General features: G+C 43.3%; 1 protein-coding gene across 5 annotated transcripts in view; it reads right to left on the reverse strand.

The window, feature by feature from the left end:
• The window catches only part of PRDM10 (PR/SET domain 10), a 102,801-nt gene that overhangs the window by 54,071 nt on the left and 21,682 nt on the right, over nt 1–27,048 (reverse strand). For all 5 annotated transcript variants that reach the window (XR_003307691.1, XM_026450443.1, XM_026450440.1 and 2 more), the window contains exons 2-4: nt 8,263–8,449; nt 5,121–5,285; nt 2,896–2,955 (exon numbers count right to left, since the gene is read on the reverse strand). Coding sequence is in view for 4 of the 5 variants with exons in the window: in XM_026450443.1 (XP_026306228.1) it covers nt 2,896–2,955; nt 5,121–5,285; nt 8,263–8,331 (294 nt within the window). In the remaining variant the exon portion in view is untranslated. The remainder of the gene's footprint in view (nt 1–2,895; nt 2,956–5,120; nt 5,286–8,262; nt 8,450–27,048) is intronic.

The following is a 27,048-nucleotide window of genomic DNA, read 5'->3' on the forward strand; positions in this document are numbered from 1 at the left end:
TTTTTTGTTTTTTTTGAGACAGAGTCTTGCTCTGTCACCCAGGCTGGAATGCAGTGGTGCGATCTCAGTTCAATGCAACCTCCGCCTCCCAAGTTCAAGTGATTCTCCCGACTCAGCCTCCAGAGTAGCTGGGATTACAGGCATGAGCCACCACACCCAGGTAATTTTTGTATTTCTTGTAGAGACAGGGTTTTGCCATGTTGCCCAGGCTGGTCTCGAACTCCTGGTCTCAAGTGATCTGCCTGCCTCAGCCTCCCAAAGTGATAGGATTACAGGCACCTGGTCAGAAAACATGTTTTTTTAAGAGAAAACATATTACAAGTCCATATTCATATTGCAATTCGAATTTAGAATTCTGGGTTTTTATTTCATTGGTTTGGTTTTTATATTTGTATCTTTTTCCACTTTTACAAAAAGCTTGGTTCTTAACTTAAAATACAAATATCTGGCCAGGCGCAGTGGCTCAAGCCTGTAATCCCAGCACTTTGGGAGGCCGAGACGGGCGGATCACGAGGTCAGGAGATTGAGACCATCCTGCCTAACACGGTGAAACCCCGTCTCTACTAAAAAATACAAAAAACTAGCTGGGCGAGGTGGCGGGCGCCTGTAGTCCCAGCTACTCAGGAGGCTGAGGCAGGAGAATGGTGTAAACCCGGGAGGCAGAGCTTGCAGTGAGCTGAGATCCGGCCACTGCACTCCAGCCTGGGCAACAGAGCGAGACTCCATCTAAAAAAAAAAAAACAAACAAACAAATATCTTCTGTTTCTACCATTTCTCTTTGGGGTATTTATCCTAAGGAAATAATCTGATATGATATTCACGACAGCGTTCTTTATAGTAGCAAAATAAGAAAAAAAGGAAATAATCTACATGTAAAATAATAAATGAAGAATATATATAATAGTATATCCATATATATATATATATACACACACACACACATACACATATATATATATATATATTTCATTGCTTGTTTGATGGAATCAATGTAGCATCCCTGTTGGAATCAATAAGTACAGAAATGAGGTTGGTTTGGGTCAAGAATATACCTAATTATTACAAAAAATTATTAAAATAAATAACAGTTCTCATTTAAGTTCAAAGACCCCCACTACATTGCCATTCACTGCCAGTCATGAATGAATTTTTTTTTTTTTTTTTTTTTTTTGAGACAGAGTCTGGCTCTGTCACCCAGACTGGAGTGCAGTGGCCGGATCTCAGCTCACTGCAAGCTCCGCCTCCGGGGTTTATGCCATTCTCCTGCCTCAGCCTCCCGAATAGCTGGGACTACAGGTGCCCGCCACCTCGCCCAGCTAGTTTTTTTGTATTTTTTAGTAGAGACGGGGTTTCACCGTGTTAGCCAGGATGGTCTCGATCTCCTGACCTCGTGATCCGCCCGTCTCGGCCTCCCAAAGTGCTGGGATTACAGGCTTGAGCCACCGCGCCCGGCCCATGAATGAATTTAACCCCAACTGACATAACAAAGGCTCCTAACAACCCTCCCTATATTTCAGATGATATTAATACAATTAGTGTTCATTTTCTAAATTTTGAAACAGAAGCATACAAATCTTCTACCAAGAAATAAAAAAGCAGAAAGTGCTTCTTCTTTTAAATTTTAATTAATTAATTAATTAATTAATTTTTTTTTTTTTTTTGAGATGGAGTCTTGCTTTATCGCCCAGGCTGGAGTGCAGTGGCACAATCTTGGCTCACTGCAACCTCCACCTCCCAGGTTGAAGTGATTCTTGTGCCTCGGCCTCCCAAATTAACTGGGATTACAGGTGCACGCCACCACGCCCGGCTAAGTTTTTTGTATTTTTACTAGAGACGGGGTTTCGCCATGTTGGCCAAGCTGGTCTTGAACTCCTGACCGCAAGTGATCCACCTGCCTTAGCCTCCAAAAGTGCTGGGATTACACATGTGAGCCACCACACCTGGCCAGAAAGTGCTTCTTAATGAGAATAATTTAATTATTAATCAGTCATGGCACTCAGTAATACAGACAAATTACAGTCACACTACCTGACATGAAAGTAAACCTATTTGGTTTTTGTTTGTTTAGTTTTTGAGACAGGGTCTTACTCTGCCACCCAGGCTGGAGTGCAGTAGTGTAATCAAAGCTCACTGCAGCCTCAGACTTCTGGGTTTAAAGGATCCTCCCACCTTAGCCCCCCAAGTAGCTGGAACCACAGGTGTACACCACCGCATCTGGCTAATTTTTAAAATTTTGCAGAGATGGGGTCTCTCTCTATTGCCCAGTCTGGTCTCAAATGATTCTCCCACCTCAGCCTCCGAAAGTGCTGGGATTACAGGCAGGAGCCTCTGTGCCCAGCTGCTCCCACACCTTCTTCATCACTTTCACATTCTTGCAAAAAATAAGGAGGAAGTCATCAAAGCCAAGTAGGATATATGAAGAATGAAGGTAATGGGAAAGAAGTGCTTTAAAAGAAAACCAAGAAGAACTCAACTTTTTAGAAGCTGGCACGAGGAAAACTGGAACCACATTTATATGTAATTTAAGCAAGAATCTTTTTTTCAGTATTTAAAAATAGAGCAAGCACAAAAGCTATATCAATTTCCAAAAAGGGAGACACTTTTAAACCTCATGATTATTCCTTGGTTCTTGAACCAATACCCTGTTTATATGCTTATTTTTAAAAATTTATCTGACAAATCACTTTCTATTACCAGATCATTCCAGTATATACTTATTGAAATATGTTAATATTATGTTACATTTTGCTTTGTTTTCATTGAAGGAGCTGGAGAACATTCTTAGTACATAAGAAACAAACATCCAGAGATGGTGCAGTGTGAAGGCATGGGGGCATTCCAGGCACAGTAGCATTCACGGTGTTATCCCCAAACAAGAAAAAGACAATTCATTACCTGCTGAGCTGTAGCATCCTGCTGGACATAAGCTACCTGGCCTGGGTCTGTAAACAGAGTCTAAACAAACAAACAAACAAAAACTTATCAGTAGCTCTTTGGATAGCCTGCCTACACAGCAAAATTATCCTACTGCTAAGCAACAGTTTTTAGAAAAGCTAACTCCCATTTTAGCTAGTAATAATCTTTCATTAATACAGAAAATAAAGATAGTAATCTTAAATTTAGCTAAAGCCTTTCATTCAGATGGCTCCAAAGAGATTGTAGAAGCTAACCATCCCAATGGCTAACATACTTCACAATTTCACTCCTAAGCAAAGCCTCTCTTGAGGCTGAATGTCACAGTTAATTAAAAAGGCATCTCGTGAAAACAAAAGAGAATGACATGAACAAGCGTTCATAGGTTCACACATAACACCCCTCACAGGCGTAGCCTTGTGATTGATTAAATGAAAATGGATGGAGATAGACAAGCATCCAGAAGAGGATTACGTTCCCAAGGATTACAGCCATTTCAAACGTAAGTGCATGTTTATTATCAGAAGAGAAATAGAAGGAAAGTAAATTGAACTTAATGTTCCATGAGTTCTTTATTGGATAGTCAATAAAGTCATAATTTAAAAAAAAAAAAATCATCATCATAAACTAAGTTGGGTCATGATGCAGCAAAGCTAACTAGAGAAAATTCTTTGAAACTATTGTAGCCAGGGCACCACGGTTACTATCTCTAATCCAGAAAAATGTCAAAATGTCCTTTCTTCTAACGTTTCTAAAAATCTGGCTGGGTTTGGTGACTCATGCCTGTAATCCCAGCACTTTGGGAGGCTGAGGCAGGCAGATCGCCTGAGGTCAGGAGTTCGAGACCAGCCTGGCCAAAACGGCGAAACCCCATCTCTACTAAAAATACAAAAATTAGTTGGTTATGGTGGTGGGTGCCTGTAATCCCAGTTGCTTGGGAGGCTGAGACAGGAGAATCACTTGAACCAGGGAGGTGGAGGTTGCAATGAGCTAAGATTGTGCCACTGCACTCCAGCCTAGGAAACAGAGCAAGACTCTGTCTCAAAAAAATTAAAAATAAGTAAATAAAATAAAAATTATCCAAATTCAGACATTTAGTAACATTGGTATAAACTAAAAGTTGGTCACAGGACATTCTTACATAAACTAATCTTATTTTAATATAGGCAGGGGTATTCCAAAAGTACCACTAAGTCTTCAGTGATTTCATACTTACGTAGATTTGAAAGGCACTGATTAGGCAGGCCTCATTTCTTTTTGGGAATGATCTGAGCCTCTTTATTAAATATCAAATGAGGACACATTTTTATTACCAAGATGCTACTATAAAAGCATGGAATTTAGATGTTAAAGATACACGTTTCAAAGTACTTTATACATTGTAAAGTGCTAACAATGTAAATTAACATTTATATGTTGGGGGATATTGTTGTCACTCATTTGGAAGCTATACTGCAAGTCACTGGCAAAAAATAACATAAAAGCAGCTATAATTGTATAGCTTTTACCAGTAAACATCTTTGCTTCTAGTACAGCCTTGCAAATCAGTAAGTTATTAAGAAGTGGTAGCTAATAAGCTTAGCAGGACCCTTTCTTACACATTTAGCTGAAATAATCTGTATGTTTTCACAGAGCCTGGTTCTTGATACTTAGGAATAATAAATTCATAACCTAGTCAACTGGAGAGAAGAGCTATATACAAACCCACGCTCTAACTCCTTATTGCATTTAGTGTCGAGAAGTAAATCACATCTTCCTCTGCCAAGCTCCTTGAGAGCATAGATCTTTTCTTTTTTTTGAGACAGAGTCTCGCCCTGTCACCCAGGTTGCAGTGCAGTGGCATGATCTCGGCTCACTGCAACCTCTGCCTCCCAGGTTCAAGCAATTCTCTGCCTCAGCCTCCCAAGTAGCTGGGATTATAGGTGCCCACCACCACGCCTGGCTACTTTTTTGTATATTTAGGAGAGACAGGGTTTCACCATCTTGGCCAGGCTGGTCTTGAACTCCTGATCTTGTGATTCACCCGCCTCAGCCTCCCAAAGTGCTGGGATTACAGGCATGAGCCACCGCGTCCAGCTGACAGCACAAATCTTATCTGAATACGTTCTGCATCACCAGTAGCTAGCACAATGACTGACAGAAGGTAAACACAAGTAATCGGTTAATTAGTTAATTAACAAATTATAAACAAATAATCCTTCACATGCCTGCGCAGCTTCCACTGGGTGGATGTATACCAGCGTGTGCTCTGGACCATCCACTGACGTGTAGGAGGCACCATCTGCCGTGTACACCACCTGCTGGGGTGGGCGAACCTGGTCATCGGCATAGACGATCTGAGCCACCGTTCCAGTGTCTGGAACAAAGTGCACCTGGCATAAAAAGGAGTAAAGGAAGAAGAACAAAATCAGTCTCATGAAGGTAAGAGATCGACAAGCCCACCTGGGATTCTAAAATATCCCCAATGAAAGGAGAATGGGGATGCACACACCTTCGTCTACACCAAGCTGATGACTGGGGAGGATCCAAGGACCCTGTCGTTGATTTACTCCTAACTGTTAGGCAACCGACTTAAATTCCCCTTTGCCTCAAATGTCCAATGCAGATAACTCTTTTGGGGAGTGATAAGGATGTGGTTAATTGATTCTGGAAACGACACTGAAGATTCCTGCTTGACAACACTACCAGAATAAAACATACAAGTTACTCCGTGGTGTGAAAAAATATGTCAAGACTCAAAAGCCAATTGCTCTCAACACATCATAAGAATTCTATTTTATAACTAATAGTGTCTTTCAGCAGACACGTTAAAATAAGGTCATTTTTGGCCAGATGTGGTGGCTCACACCTGTAACCCCAGCACTTTGGGAAGCTGAGGTGTGTGGATTACCTGAGGTCAGGAGTTCAGGACCAGCCTGGCCAACATGGTGAAACCCCATCTCTACTAAAAAAAAATACAAAAATTAGCTGGGCGTGGTGGGGGGCACCTGTAATCCCAGCTACTCGGGAGGCTGACAGGAGAATTGCTTGAATTCAGGAGGTGGAGGTTGCAGTGAGCCGAGATTGCGCCACTGCACTCCAGACTGGGTAAGAAGAATGAAACTCCGTCTCAAAGATAAATAAAATAAAATAATAAAATAACAATAAAAATAAAATAAAATAGTCACTTTCTTTCCCGCAAGTTGTTTCATACACAAAGGACATACTGGAGGTATATCAGTAAATGCTTGCTGAATCATTGAATGGAATAGAACTCTTCCTTGCCAGGTAGATGAAGACACAGAAAATTCTAATAAAGTACTTTCAAGGCGTTCTGGACAACTATTTCAGCTGTTACCAGGGTAAATAATTTTCTCCCAAGACCTAAAGAACTAAAGCAGAAATCGAGTTTTGTAAAATATTTTCTGAGTGGTCAGCTTTGGAGGATTGAATTCTTGAAGGCCTGAGCTTGGCACATGGCCTGATGCCTGATATTGGAGGTCTGGAAGCAGATGGCCAAAGCACACATTTGGGAGAGAAATAATTTATGTGTTGCTATTGAAGTCAGGCACTCTTAGGGTGGAATCCTTGCTCTTATACTGCCTTGGCTTTGGGCCTAACTTTTTTATGTCCGTTTTCTCTAGTGAAGGATTGTAGATCCCAAAGATAATATAAACTAATTTAATCCCCAGAAGGAAACCTAAGAGACAAAATGTAATCAAACACCACAGAAATACAACAAACTTCTACCTCTACACTAAATGATTAGTCTGGCTTCTACATAAATTTGATTTGTCTGGGAAGATAAAGTTTGTCTATTGGAAAAATTAGGCTCATATTTGAGCAGGCTTAATTGCTATAAGACAATTTTGTGACTTTAGATTTGTTCATTAACATCAAAGCCTTGAACTAGTTTCAGTGCTTAAGAAGGGAAAACACGTTTCCTCCAGACAAGTTATCTAAGCTTTTCCGCTCGGTCTTCATCACTCATTAAATCAGAATTCCCAGCTGGCGGAAGAACCAATTGGGAGGAAGGAGTGCCACAGGGACCCTGACCTTGGCTATCTACTATCTGGTTACCCACAGACAGGGCCCTGGTCATGCAGTGTCACAACTAGATTTTCTTTTGTTTTGCTTTTTAGTGAACTACAATTTTGTTTACAAATAAAATATACCAAAATATATAGCTGCATGGAAGTGACCTCAAAATGATTTCCAGGAGAAACAAAACAGAATTATCATATACTCTGCTGAAAACATTGGTGGAACTTTTTTAAGTAATCAGACTAAGACTTCATTTATTTTTATTTTTAGAGACAGGGTCTCATTCTGTCACCCAAGCTAGAGTGTAGTGGTGCAGTCATGGTTCACTGCAGCCTCCACCTCCTGGAGACATGACTGCACCACTACAGGCATGCACCACCATGTCCAGCCAATTTTTTTTTTTTTGTAGAGTCAGGGCCTCGCTTTGTTGCCCAGGCTGGTCTTGAACTCCTGGCCTGCATTGATCCTCCTGCCTTGGCCCCCTAAACTGCTGGGAAAGGCATGAACCACCATATTTGGCCCATACTGAGACTTTTTAATCATACCAGATGACCAATTTTATTGATTGTATATTTATTATATTGCTTAAATTAAATAGAATCTGCATACTTAAATGTTTCAGTGTAACTTCTTGATTTTGATACGGTACTATGGTTATGTAATTTAATGAAACATTAAATTTGTATGTTTACTATAATGTTTAAAAATTAAGTTTTATGCTTTGGTCACATATAAAACATAGCTCCATATGACTGCTAATCATCCCAAAATTCAATTCCATACCAAAAATGCAGAGATTTGCCATCACTAAGAACAGTCAGAATAACGTGGCTGGTTCTAGCAGCAATCTGAAAGGATAACAGCAGCATTTGATCAAGTGACTGACTTCTAAAGTGGCTGACTCATAATGGAACAACTTTCACTTAGAGGTTTATATTCTGAATTTAAAAAGAAAAGAAAGGGCCACTCACTTTATAGATATACCTGTACTCATTACACACAAAGGACCAAACTCCTATGGATAACATAAAAGAAACAAACTATAGTTTGAGGTTTTCAGCACCAATAACATAAACAAAACAGGGTAGTAAAACAGACTATGACAGTAAATTGCAGACAAGGCAGAGAAGCCTACAGGTGGTGGTCTAGCTCTCCTAACTCACAGTGAGCCACGTCGATGGAGCATTCAAGGTGCCAAAACAGTCCCTATTCCCTGGGTACGAGTTCTTCATGTTGGCTCCTCCCAACCAGTCACTACTAGATAGTCAGCAAACTGTGTCCAGCTGAAAACCTCTCAATACCAAGCTGGAAAAGACCAGTCTTCACCTGTGCAGCATTCTGTTCATGCTCTGCAGACGTCGGCCACACGTGCGAGCTTTCATCTTTGGAATCCATCTTCTCCCAACTGGACAGCTCCACGTCTAGCACACCTAGAGCAGCACGGGGTGCAGGACAGTCATCTGTCTACCACACGTGTGTTCATGAAGGACAGAAAGGTCTGTCTGCAGTGAGCCTGAGAAAACACAGAAAAGGAACCAAGACTTTCAGTAGATAAATACATTTCAATAGATTACAATTTCTTTTTTTTTTTCCTTTTTTTTTTTTTGAGACGGAGTCTTGCTTTGTCGCCCAGGCTGGAGTGCAGTGGCACCATCTTGGCTCACTGCAAGCTCCACCTCCTGGGTTCACGCCATTCTCCTGCCTCAGCCTCCGAGTAGCTGGGACTACAGGCACGCACCACCACGCCTGGCTAATTTTTTTGTATTTTTAGTAGAGACGGGGTTTCACCATGTTAGCCAGGATGGTCTTGATCTCCTGACCTCATGATCCACCCGCCTTGGCCTCCCAAAGTGCTGGGATTACAGGCGTGAGCCACCGCACCCGGCTAATAGATTATAATTTCAACCACAAAGAGTAAAAGAAAGATTTGTCATAAAGCAACACACCTGGGCAAAAAACGTAAAAATGAAGATATTATTTGTGATAATAATATAGGCCAGGTACAGTGACTCACGCCTGTAATTGCAGCTCTTTGGGTTTTTTTCTTTTGGGGGGGTGGGGGGAGTTGGTTTTGTTTTTGAGATGGAGTCTCGCTCTGCTGCCCAGGCTGGAGTGCAGTGCCACGATCTAGGTTCACTGCAACCTCCCCCTCCCAGGTTTAAGCGATTCTCCTGCCTCAGCCTCCTGAGTAGCTTGGACTACAGGCATGAGCAACCATGCCTAGCTAATTTTTTGTATTTTTAGTAGAGATGTATTTTCACCATGTTGGCCAGGCTGGTCTCAAACTCCTGAGCTCAAGTAATCCACCTGCCTTGGTCTCCCAAAGTGCTGGGATTACATGCATGAGCCACCACTCTCGGCCAATTCCAGCTCTTTGAGAGGCCAAGATAGGAGGATCGCTTGAGGCAGGGAGTTTGAAACCAGCCTGGTCAACATGGCGAGACCGCATCTCTATTTAATAAAAAGAAATTTAAAAATATAATAATATAATGTATTGCATGCTTGCTATGTTCTAAACACTCATTGGGGGTGTGTGTGTATAATATCTTATAAAATTATATATTTTGCATATATATTTGTGTATACATACATGTGTGCATGTTTGTATAATGCAATCCTCATTAAAAATACTGAAGGTAATCTTAGTTCTCGTGAGGAGAATGAGTTTCTCAGATGCCAAAAGCAGGCTCTTTCCTTGTAGACACTAACTTCCCATACCACCTTTACTTCAAAATGAACAGCAGAATAATAAGTCTCAAGATGAGGGGAAAGTGGCAATTTTCTGTGTAAAAAATTTGGTGAATGCAAATACAAACTTTTTTTCTCACATGGTCAGTGCTGGAGTGATTAGCGGCCAAATAAAAAGCCTTACTAAATTTCAACACGCACAATATCTGCATCTCAAAGTCTTATTCCTTCCCAAAACAGGCTTTTTAAGGTAGTCAGTCTTCCCTTTTGATGATGATAAAATGTTAGTATTTTAGAAGTCCACTTGGCATTCGCTGTGTTAACAGGGCAGCAGCCACAATGCCAGAATAAAGACCAAAGAAGAAAAAAAGAGAAGGTACGCTAACTTCCAAAGTCTGTGCCCAACTCTGGAAAACAGGGGATGCCATGTCCATCTTCTGAGCCATCCAGGTGCCTGTTCCTGCTTCGCCTCAACATGATCATTCTTATCCCCACCATGCAGCGCCCCCCACCACACTTATTCACCCCGCATGCACCCTACTCTTCCAATCCCCATTTGGGGGGGACTTGAAAGACTGCCACATCCACCAACAGGTGAATGTAAGAAGAAAGGAACACAAGGGAACTTCATGGAAAAATGGGAATATTCTGCATCTTGTATCTGAATTGGGGTGGTGGTTACATAAGGAATATGTGTGTCAAAAGCCATCAACCTATTAAGTTAAGATATGTGAATTTTATTACATTTAAATTATACCCTAATAAAGTTGATTTTTTTTTTAAGCATACCTTCCTCATACAGCAGTACTATTTAAAAATATATACAAAGATATTCAGGGTGAGTTTCATATGGTATGTAAATTATATCTCAACAAAGCCATTATTTAAAGAAACAAAAAGTATTAAGAAAGGAATAGGCTGGGTGCAGTGGTTCACACCTGTAATCCCAGCACTTTGGGAGGCCAAGGCCGACAGACTGCTTGAGGCCAGGAGGGCAAGACCAGCCTGGGCAACCCCAGGTGAAACCCCATCTCTACAAAAAATACAAAAATTATCCAGGTGTGGTGGTGTGCACCTGTGGTCCCAGCTTCTCGGGAGTCTGAGGTGGAAGGATCACTTGAGCACGGGAGGCGGAGGTTACAGTGAGCCCAGATCACGGCACTGTACTGCATGGGTGGCAGAGTGAGATTCTGTCTCAAAAAAAAAAAAGAAAGAAAGGAATAAATGTCACCAATCATCTACAGATCTATAAGAAGAAAATGGCAAAATGGTACAAAAGGACATACAAAAGGACATAAAAGGCTCAGTAATTACAAAATCAGAGCCAGGAGTGGTGGCGCAGCTACTCAAGAGGCTGAGGTGGAGGATCCCTTGAGCCCAGTTCAAGGCCAACAAGGGCAACACAGAGAGACCTTGCTTTAAAAAAAAAAAAAAAAGGAAGGAAGGAAGGAAGGGAGTCATAACATGTTCCATGTAGGAAGCTTTTTTTTTAAAGTTGTTTATTTTGAAATAACTTCAGACATAAAAGTTGTCAAAATAGTACAAAGAATTCCTGTATTTCTTCACTCCAATTCCCTGAATGTTAACATTTTACCGTGTTTACTTTATTATTTCCTCTTTCTCTTTCTTTCTCTCCCTTTTTTCACCTGAACCATTTGAGAGTAAGTTGCCAACACAATGCCCCTTTCCCCCTAAATTTCTAAGTGCCTAATTCTATTTTTCTTTTTTTCCCTGAGACGTAGGCTTGCTCTGTCGCCCAGGCTGGAGTGCAGTGGCGCCATCTCGGCTCACTGCAAGCTCCGCTTCCCAGGTTCATGCCATTCTCCCGCCTCAGCCTCCCCAGTAGCTGGGACTACAGGCACCTGCCACCACGCCCGGCTAATTTTTTTTGTATTTTTAGTAGAGACGGGGTTTCACCATGTTAGCCAGGATGGTCTGACCTCGTGATCCACCCGCCTCGGCCTCCCAAAGTGCTGGCATTACAGGCGTGAGCCACAGCACCAGGCCCTAAGTGCCTAATTCTTAAAAACAAGATTTTCTTATAACCACAGTACTGTTATCGAAATGAGGATGTTAACACGGAAACAGTCCTATTACCTAATTCACAGACTTTATTCAAATTTTGTCAACTCTAATGAACGTCCTTTAAAAAGAATACAACATTTTTTCTCCTGGCCTGGGATGCAAGCCGGTATTGCACACAGCACACTCAGCTGTCCTGCCCTTCAGTCTCCTTCAATCCCAAACGGTTCCCTGCTCTTTCTTGGTCTGCCGTGACCTTGACATTTATGAAATGCACAGGTCATTTATTTTTCAGAGTGCTCCTCAATTTAAGTTTGTCTGATGTTTCTTCATGGTTAGATTCAGGATATGTATTTTTAGCAGAGATACCACAGAAGAGATGTGGTGTCCTCCCTATAGAGGAATTTGAGTTGTTTTGTTTCCTTCAGCTTGGCTCACTGATTGCACAAATGCTCAGGTGTGTACTATGCTAGGCACTGGGGTGCTACGGGGATCGGCAGGTACAGTCCATGCCCTCACAAAACCCACATAGCCCAGAGCATCTTTTTGTCTTTGTTTTCATGTCTAGAAAGGTATACTTTATTTCTTCTATTTTAATTATATTTATATCTCTTTTAATAGGTAGTAAATGCAGCTGGCTCAAAATTCAAAAGGCACAAAAAGGGATACAGTGGACAATCGCCCTACCTGGAATGCCCTAGCCGTTCCTCAGAAGCAACCTATATTATCAATTTATTGTATTTTCTTCCAAAAATTATTTTGTGTACATACACACAAGCATATATATACTCTCTCCCTCTCCAACCACAAATAGATGCATACTACTGATTCCATCAAGGTAGCATTTCTTCTATATCTCGTTTGTCCCATGTAATATCTTTTTTTTTTTTTTTTAATTTTTTTTTTTTTGAGACGGAGTCTCGCTCTGTCGCCCAGGCTGGAGTGCAGTGGCCGGATCTCAGCTCACTGCAAGCTCCACCTCCCAGGTTTACGCCATTCTCCTGCCTCAGCCTCCCGAGTAGCTGGGACTACAGGCGCCGCCACCTCGCCTGGCTAAATTTTTTTTTTTTTTTTTTTTTTTTTTTAGTAGAGACGGGGTTTCACCGGGTTAGCCAGGATGGTCTCGATCTCCTGACCTCGTGATCCTCCCGTCTCAGCCTCCCAAAGTGCTGGGATTACAGGCTTGAGCCACCACGCCCAGCTGTCCCATGTAATATCATACCTTTCATATTGTTCCATATATATACAGACATTCCTCATTCTTCATTATAGCTGCATATTTTTAATCTTGCATTCATAAACGCTTAGGTTATTTCTAATATTTTGCCATTACATGTGACACTATGATGAGAACTTTGGACACAACATTGCTTTACAATGTATCTTGCATTTTATGTGTTAGTACCCCATGTTTTGGAATCTCTGAGGGAAGATACTAGTGAAGTTAAAGTGATTATCATATGTAAAATGGAGACAATTTTATTGTCAGGGTTAAATGATGTATGTAACAACTCTAGGCACAAGGTCTAGTACACAGTAGGTGATTAAATATATCAATTTTCACATTTCACAAACGAGTCATACAGAGCTTCAGAATTTTCAAAACATTTTATACCCTTTAAAAATCTAACAATTTGGCTGGGCAAGGTGGCTCACACCTATAATCCCAGCATTTTGGGAGGCCAAGGTGGGCAGATCATTTGAGGTCAGGAGTTCAAGACCAGCCTGGGCAACATGGTGAAACCCCATCTCTACTAAATATACAAAAATTAGCCAGGCTTGGTGGCGTGCACCTGTAGTCCCAGCAAGTCAGGAGGCTGAGACAACAGAATTGCTTGAACCCAAAAGGAAGAGGTTGCAGAGAGCCCAGATCATGCCACTGCACTCCAGCCTGGGTGACACAGCAAGACTGTCTCAAAGAAAAAAAAAAAGGAGAAAGAAAAGAAATCTAACAATACATTCCCTGTACCTGAATATCTTTGATAGTAAGGCTTGTCATACTGATTTTCCTTTATTAATTTTCTTTTTAACTCCACAATGTTTGCAGCCCTGTTGATTTTGATTTACGGGAGACAGTAGAAGAATCCCAGGAGCAGGAGCCATGATACCGCTGCCTGGCCGGCAGGTGCTGACAGGCTCTGGTAACCAGGGATAGACTTTCGCCCCTCACCTTTTTGCCTCTCCTACAGACCCGAGGGAACGGACAGCCACAACTATACCTTGTCTAGAAAACAGCAGCCATTTTCTGTCCTTTTCCCCTTATCCCAAAAGAGTTAGAGATTTCATTTCCAGGAAGAGAATGATATGGTTGCATTTCTATTTTCTCTCTAATGATTGACTTTATTCAACAAGTATTTATTAGTACTTGGTATGTGCCAGGCACTGTTCTAGGTCCTTAAGAAACAAGTTTATCCAAAAAAAAAAAAAAAAAAAAAAAATCCCTGGCTTCTTGCAGCTTCTAGTCTAGTTGTTTCTTTCCTGAACAGTGTTGTACAGGGTCTAAAGTGTGAACTTTACAATCAGACAAATCCGGGTTCTGAGCTCCCAAATCTTTCATGTACTTAGTTGGGGCATTAGTAAGCCAAACACTCTGATCCTCAGTATCCTCACTTAAAAGTCCAAATTACCAGCTGGGCGCGGCGGCTCACACCTGTAATCCCAGCACTTTGAGAGGCCTAGGCAGGCAGATCACTTTAGGTCAGGAGTTCGAGACCAGCCTGGCCAACATGGTGAAACCCCATCTCTACTAAAAATACAAAAATTAGCTGGGCATGGTGGCGTGCACCTGTAATCCCAGCTGCTCGGGAGGCTGAGGCAGGAGAATCAACTGAACCTGGGAGGCCGGTGTTGCAGTGAGCTGAGATTGAGCCACTGCACTCTAGCCTAGGCAACAAGAGGAAGACTCTGTCTAAATAAATAAATAAATAAATAAATAAATAAATAAATCCAAATTACCTGCCCTGCATGGTTGCTGTAAAAATTAACTACATGTTATGTATTTCATCAAGTCTATAAAGCACTTTCCCCCCATGTTTTAACATTTCTGGAATAGGTATCTAGTTTACAATCAGTGGCATCTTGCAGTTACTGTCATCCAGGTGGCAGTCAGGACATAGGGTCACTGCCCACTCATGTGTGATCTCACTTCGACTGAGTCATGTGCACTGTTGACATACTTAGCCTAACTGCCACTTTAAATGTCTTCAAAAAGATTACACGATAACTTGGTATTCAAACCAAAAGACATGGAAACAGTAGCGGGGCATAAATTTTATTAGAGAAGCAAATATCCACCACTGGAAAAATGACCTTAACCACCGAGGCCCTTACAGAACCTGGGTATAGAAGACACAGCCCATGTGGATGACGCTGCATGATGTGTTGTTATTACCGAGATTCACAGGAAAAAAAAAAATGGCCTGCGGTTGAGTGAGAAAACAGCAGGTTTAAAACTTGCAGAACAGGTAATAGATGCTTAGAGGAGATTCCTGGAGACAGTGGTGTGCCCTCTTTTAAGAAACGCCACATCACCAACGCTCTTGGTGGCACAGAGAATGACACTGTGTAGAAAACCACCCACATCAAGTACTCTGAGTCAAAAAAGATTCTGAAGAATCAGACTCTTGGAGAAATTTTAGGAATATCTTAGTCAATCTATTTCTCTTTATATTTTCACTCTTTTGTAGGCCAAAGAGTGAGATGATAAAAATCAATGTCTAAACAAATCTAGAAGAGCTCTTTCAATAAGTATATAATTAAAATACTAAATGACAGAAAGCACTGGTGAAACCAGGCACGGTGGCTCATGCCTGTAATCCCAGCACTTTGGGAGGTCGAGGCGGGTGGATCACGAGGTCAGGAGTTTGAGACCAGCATGGCCAACATGGTAAAACCCCGTCTCTACTAAAAAAAATACAAAAATTAGCCGGCATGGTGGCGTGAGCCTGTAATCCGAGCTACTTGGGAGGCTGAGGCAGAACTGCTTGAACCGGGGAGGCGGAGTTTGCAGTGAGCCGAGGTCACGCCACTGCACTCCAGCCTGGGTGACAGAGTGAGACTCCATCTCAATAAACAAAAAAAACAAACAAAAAAGCCACTTGTGTCAGAAGTACAGTTGGCAAGATTTTTTTCTTACTAATGTGTAAAATCACTGTGTATCTTACCATCAACATCTTAGACTCAATAAAATATGGCAATATTTGTGATCACATAACAATGATGAACATTGAAGAAAGGGTAGCAATTTTTTTCATGCTTGGTGAACGTCAAACACGTTTTTTAGTACGTGGCAAGCACTGGGGAGAAAAAGGTGAGCAAGAAACTCTGCTCCCAGAGAACTCACAATCTAGTTGGAGAGATGACACCCCACTTTGCAGCTCACCCCACGGCTACACTTGCAGGGTGAGCGTGACAGTGATGAAGAGTGAGGGGAAGTAGGAAGGAAGGATAAACCTCTACTTTTCCAACTAGTTCAGCGATAAGGCTGGGCAGGCACCAGACAATGGAGTATCCCAGTGTGCCAGCCTCCACCATCACCTGCCCGCCTAGAAGCCCTGAGTTCCCATCGTGCCGGTCACCCGACAGCCCCACCCGCTCACCATCCACCAGCCTCCCCCGCCCCCAACATCACTAAGCCCTTCTCAGCTAAAGCCGACATCCGGAACTCCCAGGGACTTAGGATGCAGGAGCTCCTGTCTTCATCACCTGCACACAGAGGTGGAGGAAGAGGCCCAGATTCACCTTCAAAGGTAGATGAGTATCTGGAATCCCAGGCTGAACTACAAATACAATTTCACTTCAAATGTTGTGACACACAGTGGTTAAGTTCCACAGCACTGTTGGTACATTATTCACCTCAGACACATTAAGAAGCAACAAAGGTTTCTGTACTGGCCTTGCACCTTAATGCCAGCCACGTCATTCCTGATAAGGAAAGCAGTGTACCACATTCCAGACAATGCACTTACAAATCAACTTTTCTGGCTCAGTAGGAACTAACTAGCACAAACTGCGGGCTCTCTCCCTGAAATCCAAGTCTAGACATGCCACGGAAAGAAGCTATGGGGAGACTGAGGAGCCTGCAAGATGAACATAAAAAGTGTGAGGACAAAAATGGAGGAGGGTGAGTGCCGATCTGGGGAGGGAGTTGTGGATGGGCCCTGGAAACAGCCCAGACAGACAGGGACCAGGTTCCACAGAAGAGATTAGGGGGTGGAGGCAGAATTTTTCTGTTGTTCTCTCTCTGATATTACCCTGAGCTCCTGCCGCCCAACCCGCAATCCTACCCCCTCACTATCCACCAGCCTCATTCCTAACATCACTAAGCCCTTCTCAGCTAAAGCCAACATCCAGAACCCCCCAGGATGTAGGACTCAGGAGCCCAAATTAGCAACCTGCTGGGGGAAAATGTGGCCAAAATTAAGCAATATGTGCTGATGCAGTCATCAACACTGCAATATAGAAACACAGCAAAAGATGAGTGCAAAAAATCAAATCATAACAACAAAAAAAATTAACACAGCAGCTAGCTCTGTGCTGCATGGCAGTGGGAAAACCTCAAGGCAGCAAAAAAGGCTGGGTAGGGTGTAAATAGCAGGTGCCAGGAGGATGGCAAGGTGCTGGGCACTCTGCTACCACACACTCCCCCGCTGCAGAGCTAGCAAAAACATATGTTCAGACAGTACAATTCCTCTAGGGGAAAAGGAGTGGCTGACCCAGAGACTCTGGCCTGATAAGCAATTGCTCGTTTTAAAAAAATTAACATTTCACCTTTCTTTCAATGAATATGCACTAGCTATAAGATGATTTTTGCTGACCCAAGCATAAAAAGAGCATTCTTCAGAATATTTATATAGCAATTAGTCTCCATTTAAAGAAATGATACTTTGGCTTTGTTTAAGTGAGTTACCATAAATACTACAGGCCTTGGGCTGGATTTGTACCTATTTGTGTTAGAGTCCTCTTTGGAATCAGACAGCCTAGCTTCAAAGCTTGGATTTGCCACTTGCAGCTTTTGGCAATTTGCTTAATCTCTCTGAGCTCTACCTTCTTCATATATAAGGATAAAGAACTAAGAATATTAGATATTTAACGAATAGGAAGACCTGGCACAGTGACTCATGCCTGTAATCCCAGCACTTTGGGAGGTCAAGGTGGGTGGATCACTTGAGGTCAGGAGTTCAAGACCACCCTGGCCAACATGGTGAAACCCTATCTCTACTAAAAATACAAAAAAAATAAAAATTAGCCAGGCGTGGTGGTGTGTGCCTGTAATCCCAGCTACTCGGCAGGCTGAGACACAAGAATCACTTGAACCCGGGAGGCAGAGGTTGCGGTGAGCTGAGATCGTGCCACCACACTTCAGCCTGGGTGACAGAGTGAGACCCTGTCTCAAAAAACAAAAACAAAACACAAATAGAAAACAATGGTAAATTGTGCGTAACACAAAACACCTGTATGTCAAGAAACAGAAAACACACCCTTCTAAACTCATACTTAAGATCAGATTCCACTTGGTAACTAAAAAAATAAGTGATTTCACTCTGTGTATAGAGAAAACACATCTTCTTTAAGATATTGAGTTATAAAAAGGGGGAAGAAAGATAATAGGAAATCAAATTCTATGGCGTAGAATAACAGAACTAATTTCAGAATTAGAAGAGAAATTCTAGGCCCACAGTTCTGAAATATGTTCGGATGACAGGGACCCTGAAGACATAGCACCATGAAATATTAATAGCTGACATGTACAGCGTTTGTTATGAACCAGACACGTTCCCTAAAAAGGAAGGGAATTCTGGCATATGCTTCAACAGGGAGGAATCTTGACGACATTACACTAACCACACATATTGGTTCATTTAATCCTCACAATAACTTTTGAAGTAGGTACATTTTATCTCTACTTTACAGGTGATGGATGGAGACAGAGAGAGGCGAAATGACTTGCCCAGGGTAACAGAGCTAGGAAGCAGTGGAACTACGATGCAACCTGGGCATGAGGCTGCCTAGCCCACATGCTCAGCCACAATTCTACACTGCTTCTCATCCCACAAACTAAGAACACTGGACCTGCATGATGATTCCAGTATAAATGACTACACTAATGAGCCAAGTAACAATCATATCCAACCTCACTTTACTTTTTTTTTTCTTTTTTTTTTTGAGATGGAGTTTCGCTCTTATTGCCCAGGCTAGAGTGCAGTAGCGTAATCTCAGCTCACTGCAACCTCTGCCTTTTGGGTTCAAGTGACTCTTCTGCCTCAGCCTCCTGTGTAGCTGGGATTACAGGTGTCCACCACCACACCTGGCTAATTTTTTTGTATTTTTAGTAGAGACAGGGTTTCACCATGTTGGCCAGGCTGGTCTCGAACTCCTGACCTCAGGTAATCCACCCGCCTTGGCCTCCCAAAGTGCTGGGATTACAGGCATGAATCACTGCACCCAGCCTACTTTATTATTATTATTTTTTGAAGTGTTAAAGGAAGGAAGATTAGGTATTTCCAAGTTTTCCACCAACTTTTTTGCCGCTTGTTCACTTGTCACATCCTCACGCTGGCTAAAATGACTGGCAACAACAGCAACAAAGAGTCAACAACATTCTCTGAGACTGAAAATTCAAAATTAAACAAATACTATCCTTGATTTCTATTAAATGAAAGACACCTCTGTCCAGCTCTAGAACACTAGCGTTTTAGGGAAGATAGTTTGAGGACACATCATCTAGAACAACTTCTGTTTTATAGAATCATGTCAAGTCCAGAGCACGTCAATGGCAATCCCAGAATCAGAGGCTGAGACTTCCAACACTCGTAGCCCTAGGTCACATGGTGGCCACAGGACTGATCATGGAAAGGATTTAGAGGAGTCTTCAACGAGAGACTCCTGATTCTGCAGGACACTGTTTATCTTAGCTTTGTCTTTGTTTCTTTAGGACTGTGGCCCTTCACTGCCCGCTTAGAGAAACAGTCTTTGGCTCTGTAGCCCAAGTCAAGGGAAAGTGTTTTCCCAGCCATCACAATAGTCCAGCAAAGTCAGCCACCTCTGCTTAAGAGCTAGTGAGACTCGAGAGGGCAGTGACCTGGACAGAAAACTCGTGCCAGGCCTCTGAAAGGTGGTCCCCTGGCAAGACACGAGCCCTCCCAGCTTGTTACAAAAATGTTTTTCACTTTTTTAGCGCCTTTCTCTTTCTTCCTTTATTTCTATTTTCTCTTTCTTTCTTTTTGTCTAAGATAAAAGTTCTAGGATACAAATTAGCTCATTACAAAATACCCACTTTGAAAATTTTAGAGTAATCCTATGAGATTATAAAAGCTCCAAGTAACAACCATACATCAAAGAAAAGCTTGATGCAGAGTAATGGAAGGAGAAGAGCAGTGTCACAGGAAGGCCCAAATTAGCAACCTGCTAGGGTAAAAAGTGGCAAACATTAAGTAATGTCTGTTCTATGCAAATGTTCAAGGTCTGTGAACTGAAAATAGTGAATTAAGCTAGGTGGCAATGAATGACGTAAGGAAACCAATGAGGTAAGAGGCACCAAGCTAGAACCTTCCCAGCAAGAACGGGCACAAGACAAAAGACAACTTAGATATGGATTAAATTCCAAATGCACATTTTAATTTATTTGATGACATTCTGAATGTATACTCCCTTTAAAACTATGTTACACACCATCTTTTGATTCCCAGAATAATAGGAAAGCATATTAACTCATAATTAAATTGAAATAAATTAAGCTGAAATAAAATAAAAATTTAGCAATCATCTGTTACAATGTTGGTGATTAAAAAAAGCAAGGAAATAAAACTAAATGCATTTAGACAAACCAGTTACCTCTTTGTGAAATAAGCTCATCAAAGTATCTTTTCAGCTCTATAATTGAGATGAAATGATTTTTTAAAAAATCATGGTACTTGAAGAAACAGAAGGTTAAACAGTGTAAGATAAAACACTGATGAAGACTCTTACGTAGGTATAAAGATGAGACTTGTATCCAGAAGACTTGCATCCAAAATTCTAAACATTTTGGAGCTAGGTGGGACAAGAACTCATTATGTTTGATTTGACTTTGAACTATAACATTCCTCCGCCTTGAGCCCAGCACAAGGCATTCCAGTATCCTGCATTCCCAGCATGCTCAGCAGTGCAGAGTGGAGGGACCAGGCACCCACTGGAGCCACCCAGCCCGGCTTCCAGCCCCGCCTCCAGCTCACCAGCAGCTGACCTGGTACGAATTGCCCAGCCTCTCTGTGACTCAACTCTATCACTTGTAATATGGAGACAAGAACAGTATCACCCTCACAGAGGTGTAAATAGGACTAAATGATATAATATTTGCAAAGTGCTGAGAACAGAGGCTAGACTATGGTAAGCACTTATATATGTTACATGAAAGAAATAATGACCAGGGTCATTTCTGAGACACAAATTTTAAATGGTAGAGCAAGAAGAAACTAACTAGAGGAAAGAAAGGAACACAAAAGGCAAGAGAAGAAAAGAGAGGAAAGCAATGGAAAAACAGAAGGAAAAGAGAGTATTCCAGATGAGAGCATTTAGAGGAAATGACATGAGAGGACAAGAGGAATAAATGGAGTGGGAATGTGGAGGAGTCTAAGAAAGAAAGAACTGGATAAGCAGTAAACAGAATAAGCAGAAGGTGAAGGGAAGGGAGAGAAAGAAAAACTAAAGAAAAGAGAAAACATGAATCAGATTGTTCTGAGCTAACTAGATAGGAATTAGAAGTGAGAGTGGAACAGTCTAAAAGATCACTCCCATGAGAAAGACCCCCTGGGTTAAAATCCACTCGACAGTTACATCTGAGGACAAGGATATGGGGACACTTGCTGAGCGCCCACCATTCTCAGACGCCTGAAGACACGAACGGCACCTCAATAAAGTGCCCAATATGCTGCTCTTAAAAATGCCAACCGCACCCATCCATTGAGGAATGGCTCAACAAAATATGGTCTGTACATACAGTGGAATATTATTCAGCCTTAAAAAGGCGGGGAATTCTGGCATATGCTTCAACAGGGAGGAACCTTGAGGACATTACACAAAGTGAAATCAGTCAGACACAAAAGGGCAAGTATTGTATGGCTCCACTTATATGAGGTACCTGGAATAGGCAAGTCCAGAGACAGAATGGAGAAGAGTGGTTACCAGGGGCCTGGGCAGGGAACACGGAGTTATTGTTCAGTGGGGATGGAGTTTCCTTGGGGTGAAAGACTTCAGAAAACAGATGATGGTGATGGTTGCACAACGATGTGAATGTACTTAATGCCACTAAATTTTACACGTAGGCCTGTAATCCCAGCACTTTGGGAGGCCGAGGTGGGTGAATCACCTGAGGTCAGGAGTTTGAGACCAGCCTGGCCAACACAGTGAAACCTTGTCTCTACTAAAAATACAAAAGTTAGCCAGGCGTGGTGGCGGGCGCCTGTAGTCCCAACTACTCGGGAGGCTGAGGCAGGAGAATCGCTTAAACCTGGGGAGGAGGAGGTTGCAGTGAGCTAGGATCGCGCCATTGCACTCCAGCCTGGGTAACAGGAGCGAATCTCCATCTCAAAACACAAAAAACAAAACAAATTTTACACCTAACAGTGGTTAAATGGTAAATTTCACTTTACGTATACATTTTACTGCTATAAAAAATGTAAATAAAAACTGCTGGAGATGGCCCTGGTAGCATTCACCATCCCACTGCCCCATGGTGGGAACGGGACTTCACTTCACCTTTCCCATCATGACAATGAATAAACTCTTGCACCCCAGGGCCACTACTGCCCACATTCAAGGCAAACCCTGCCTCCCACTGGCCCTGCCTCTGCCCAGCCACACTGACACCATTCCCTTCCTGCCACCACTGCAATCTCTCCCAGCTCAGGTCAGCGGAGCTGGTCTCCAACCCACCCCCTTTGGAATTGCCGCGAGCCAGTCACTGCTCCTGGAACAGGGTGGCTACACCAAGTGCCTTCCAAGGTGCCTGGCACATAGGAGGTGAACAATCAATAGCAGTGACTGCTGTTGCTGCCAATGTGCTATCAAACCCCAGTCTCACTATGTCGCTTCCTAAGCTGGTGTATTTAGTTGTACTAGAGGTGGGGTCATGGGGAAAAGGCAGTGATATTCGGTCTCCTACGGTACCTCATCCACGCATGGTATCTCTAAGGTTTCTCAGAGTGAAGGGAAGCAGAGCAATTAGAGGGTTACATGGAAGGTCCTGTCCAGTTCACAGATGGGTCCCTTCCTGTCAAAGGCCTGATCAGCACAGGCCATCCTGTGGACCTATTCCAGCTGCTCCTCTTTTTCCCCACCCCCTGGTTTCCTAAGCCATAAACGCTGAGGCTCCGATTCTCGGTTTACTTCTTGGATCTCTAGCTGGGCGCGGTGGCTCAAGCCTGTAATCCCAGCACTTTGAGAGGCTGAGACGGGCGGATCACAAGGTCAGGAGATCGAGACCATCCCGGCTAACACGGTGAAACCCCGTCTCTACTAAAAAATACAAAAAAACTAGCCGGGCGTGGTGGTGGGCGCCTGTAGTCCCAGCTACTCAGGAGGCTGAGGCAGGAGAATGGCATAAACCCGGGAGGCGGAGCTTGCAGTGAGCCGAGATCTGGCCACTGCACTCCAGCCTGGGTGGCAGAGCCAGACTCCGTCTCAAAAAAAAAAAAAAAAGAAAAGAAAAAAAATACTTCTTGGATCTCTGACCCCTGATTCACCTTGGGTGTCGCTCCATGCTTTTTATACAAGATTTGTGAAACTCCGTACCCCACTGGCCAACTAGAACCCACCATCAAGCAAAGGCTGTTGCCCTGGCACTGTGCCCCCAAGCATGGCCAAGGGGAAGAGAGTGGGTACAGGACCATCCGAGAGACGGGATGTGAGGACAGCCATCATGAACTGAGCGCTTACTGCATGCTAGACCCTGTTCTAAGCAGCTAACATTCATCAGTTCAGTCCATTTAATGCCCATGACAACTCAATGAAGTTGTTTAAAACTTATGTTCAGAAAAGAATTGATAGTACAGAACCCTAAACTAGTGCTCTACTCCGAGCAGCTGCTGATGACCACATGACTGAGAGGTGTCACATTAAATCATGGAGCTACAAAATCAGACCAAGAAGAATGAAAATAAAGAGCTTCTATTATGTTCATTCATTTGGAATGAACATAATAGGAGAGAGTTTCCATTTAACTGATTTCTGGAACAAATAATTTTAGAACTCAGAAGAAAAGAAAAAATAATGGACTTAGTTCTAAATGGTGAATAGAAACTGGCAGCACAATTAGTGATGAACAAATAACAAAATAATACAAATTCCAGCACAAATTCCCCATATGAGATGGGAAAGCCCAAATCCTCCATCACGTTTCTCAAATTTTAAAAGATTATCAACCAACCATGAGCACTCCTGAGAAAAAATAAAAATGACCAGTTATGAAAAACACAACTCCCTTTGCCTTGCCTCGCAAGGTTCGTTCCCAGAGCCCTCCCAGATGCTGTTTCACGTGCCCTCACCCCCACCGCGTGACGGAGCCAAGGTGGGCTTCTTCTCCACATCCTACAGAGGAAGAAGATAGCAACGTCACTGCTCATTCCACTGTCCAGGGTCTGGCCAGCCTGAGTCCCTGCAGCAGACAGAGCACGGTGCCCCTCTTAACATACCACTGTGACCCCAGCTAAACAGCTACTAAAAGCTAGAAATTGGAGCAGAGTAACATGACTAAAATACACACACACACACACACACACACACACACACATATATTTTGAAACGGAGTCTCCCTCTGTCGCCAGGCTGGAGTGCAGTGGCGCAATCTCGGCTCACTGCAATCTCTGACTCCTTAGTTCAACGATTCTCCTGCCTCAGTCTCTCCAGTAGCTGGGATTCCAGGCGCCCACCACCAAGCCCAGCTAATTTTTGTAATTTTAGTAGAGACAGGGTTTCACCATGTTGGCCAGGATGGGCTCGAACTCCTGACCTCATGATGTGCGCGCCTTGGCCTCCCAAAGTGCTGGGATTACCGGCGTGAGCCACCGCGCCCAGCCTAAAATATTTTTATTTTATTCCACTAGGAAGTAAACTAAACACACCTTTAGTTAGGGGAAATATGCCTGAGGAACTGAAGTAAAGAAGCAGGGAGGCTGGGCACGGTGGCTCATGCCCATAATCCTAGCACTTTGGGAACATGAAGAGGGTGAATGGCTTGAGCCCAGGAGTTCAAAGCCAGCCTGGACAACATGGGGAAACCCCACTTCTACAAACAATGCAAAAAATTAGGCAGGCATGGTGGTGTGCACCTGTTGTCCCAGCTAAGCCAGGAGGCTGAAGTGGGAGGATCGTTTGAGCCTGGAAGGTTGAGGTTGCAGTGAGTACGGTGAGATCGCAGCACTGCACTCCAGCCTGGGCGACAGAGCGAGAGATCCTGTCTTAAAAAAAAAGAAAAAAGAAAAAAAGAAAGAAAGCAGGGAAACCAGGCTTTCATAAAGGATTTCAACAATTTTTTCTTTTTTTTTTAAAGAAAAGCTGTTAAGCCTCTGATTAGGCTCCAAACAAAATTGTTTTGCTTTTCGGTTAAGGCATTATGGATGTGGGATATTTCTACATAAACGGAGAGGCCTGAAGGTAAAGGTAAAAGAAATGAGGCTGTGATAACGCTGGGGCACTCCAGGCGTGTCTAGGGGCCACTCACATTGACCAGTTGTTTCAAGTGTGGGCCGTGAGGCACACGATGGAGCCCTGGAAGCTCCGAGGCACAGAAGGACTCCTCCAGATGATGTGAGTTTAAGCCATTTGGAAAAAACTCCAGAAAAGCCTTCAGAAACTGGGTGAGCAATGGCAGACACATTTCAGAGAAAGTCGTGCTTTTGATATGAGACTGAGCTATCTGTTACAATCTAAACCCTAGTCTGTAGCATGTCCTAAAGAAACCTTCCTGGCTTGTCTCTGGTTGTCATCAAGGAAGATACTGTATAACCAGAAGAGAACTGAACTAAGGTTTCGAGGCTTCAAAACCAACCAACCAGGTGCGAAAACACAGGATGACAGAAACAAGCCCAGCAGTGAAGCCCGTCGGGCAGGTCTGAGACGGTGACCTCCGCCTGCTTCTCCCTCTCCATGTGGTGTCCCTTTGACCTGCCACTTCCCATGTAGAAATCTTTACACCAGGCAATAATGCTTCCTACTTTCCTTGTGCACAAACGGCTGCAGAGACTCTCAGCTCAGGTTTCCCATCAGGGTGTGGCACCCCTTTCTTCATGCCTCAAAGGAGGCACCTAAGCAAATCTTTCTTCATGTTCACCCAAGAAATGTGGACTTTTCCCTAATTCAATTAAGACCTTTTCATGTACCAAAAAACAAGGACCGATCCTCCCATTCCATTTGAGAGTTCGTTAGTGATGCATGAGGGCCCCATCAGGTGCTTCAAAGGGGCTCCTGCCACTCACTCAGACAGAAGAAACATGAGGCTGAGACACTTGTTGGGGGTCCTAGCTGGACAATCCTACATGAAAATCCTTCAGAGTTTAAAAGGAACCAACATTCAGTGTGAGTTCTAAAGAATGATAAACCTTGATGTTTGCCTTTTTCTTTTTATAAAGAGTAGCAGCTGGTTGGCTGGTAAAATGTGAAGGGAATTTCACAAAGAAATCTGTCAGGGGTCCTGTGTTCTATTCTCACAAGATAGCAGGTGGGAACCTCAAAGCGCCAGAGTGCATCACGCGCCTGCAGAAAAACGGCACAAATCCTAAGCGTCCGACCTGAGAGCCGCTCTCAGAGGAAATGCCTCTGGCTCAAGGCGCAGAACTCCACTAGCACCCGGAAGCTCCTGCGGCCTCTCCCCAGGACACCCACCCTCCTCCCCAGGATCCACCCAGCCTCTGGTGGGCTGCAGAGGGCAGAGCAGCGCAGTCCGGAGCTCGCCTGAGGCTGGTTTCTGACTGTAAGACTCAGTCGGCTCCAGGGTGTGACCTTCCAGGGTTGCAGGGGAGACTGTGAGGTGCATCCTGGAGCTCCCCCTCCTTGGCAGGTCTTCTACTCCAGTTTCTGTCTCCCCAGCAACTTGAAACTACTGAAAATCCCCTCTTCCATCCCACTGTGTTTTGACTTCTTTTTTTGACCAGCCCAGCCTGGTAAGCGAAGCCCTCAAGGAGAAACCAGTGCTGGACTTGAGGCTCACGTCCCCATGCCTTACTGGCCTCGGATTCTGCCCCTCCTGTTCTAACTGCCTTCACAGCCCTTCAGGCCCCATCCTTTACCTCCTCCGCCCTACGAGGAGGATCGCCTGGAGCTCTGCAGGCTTCTCTGCCTCTCAGCAGCCCCTTCCCACCTTCAGTTCCTTAGGCGTATGTCCGCTAACTAAAACTGTGTTGATTTTACTTCCTAGTGGAATCTAGTTGC

The sequence above is a fragment of the Piliocolobus tephrosceles genome, chromosome 13 (genome assembly GCF_002776525.5).
Source record: "Piliocolobus tephrosceles isolate RC106 chromosome 13, ASM277652v3, whole genome shotgun sequence".
Classification (NCBI taxonomy): Eukaryota; Metazoa; Chordata; class Mammalia; order Primates; family Cercopithecidae; genus Piliocolobus; species Piliocolobus tephrosceles.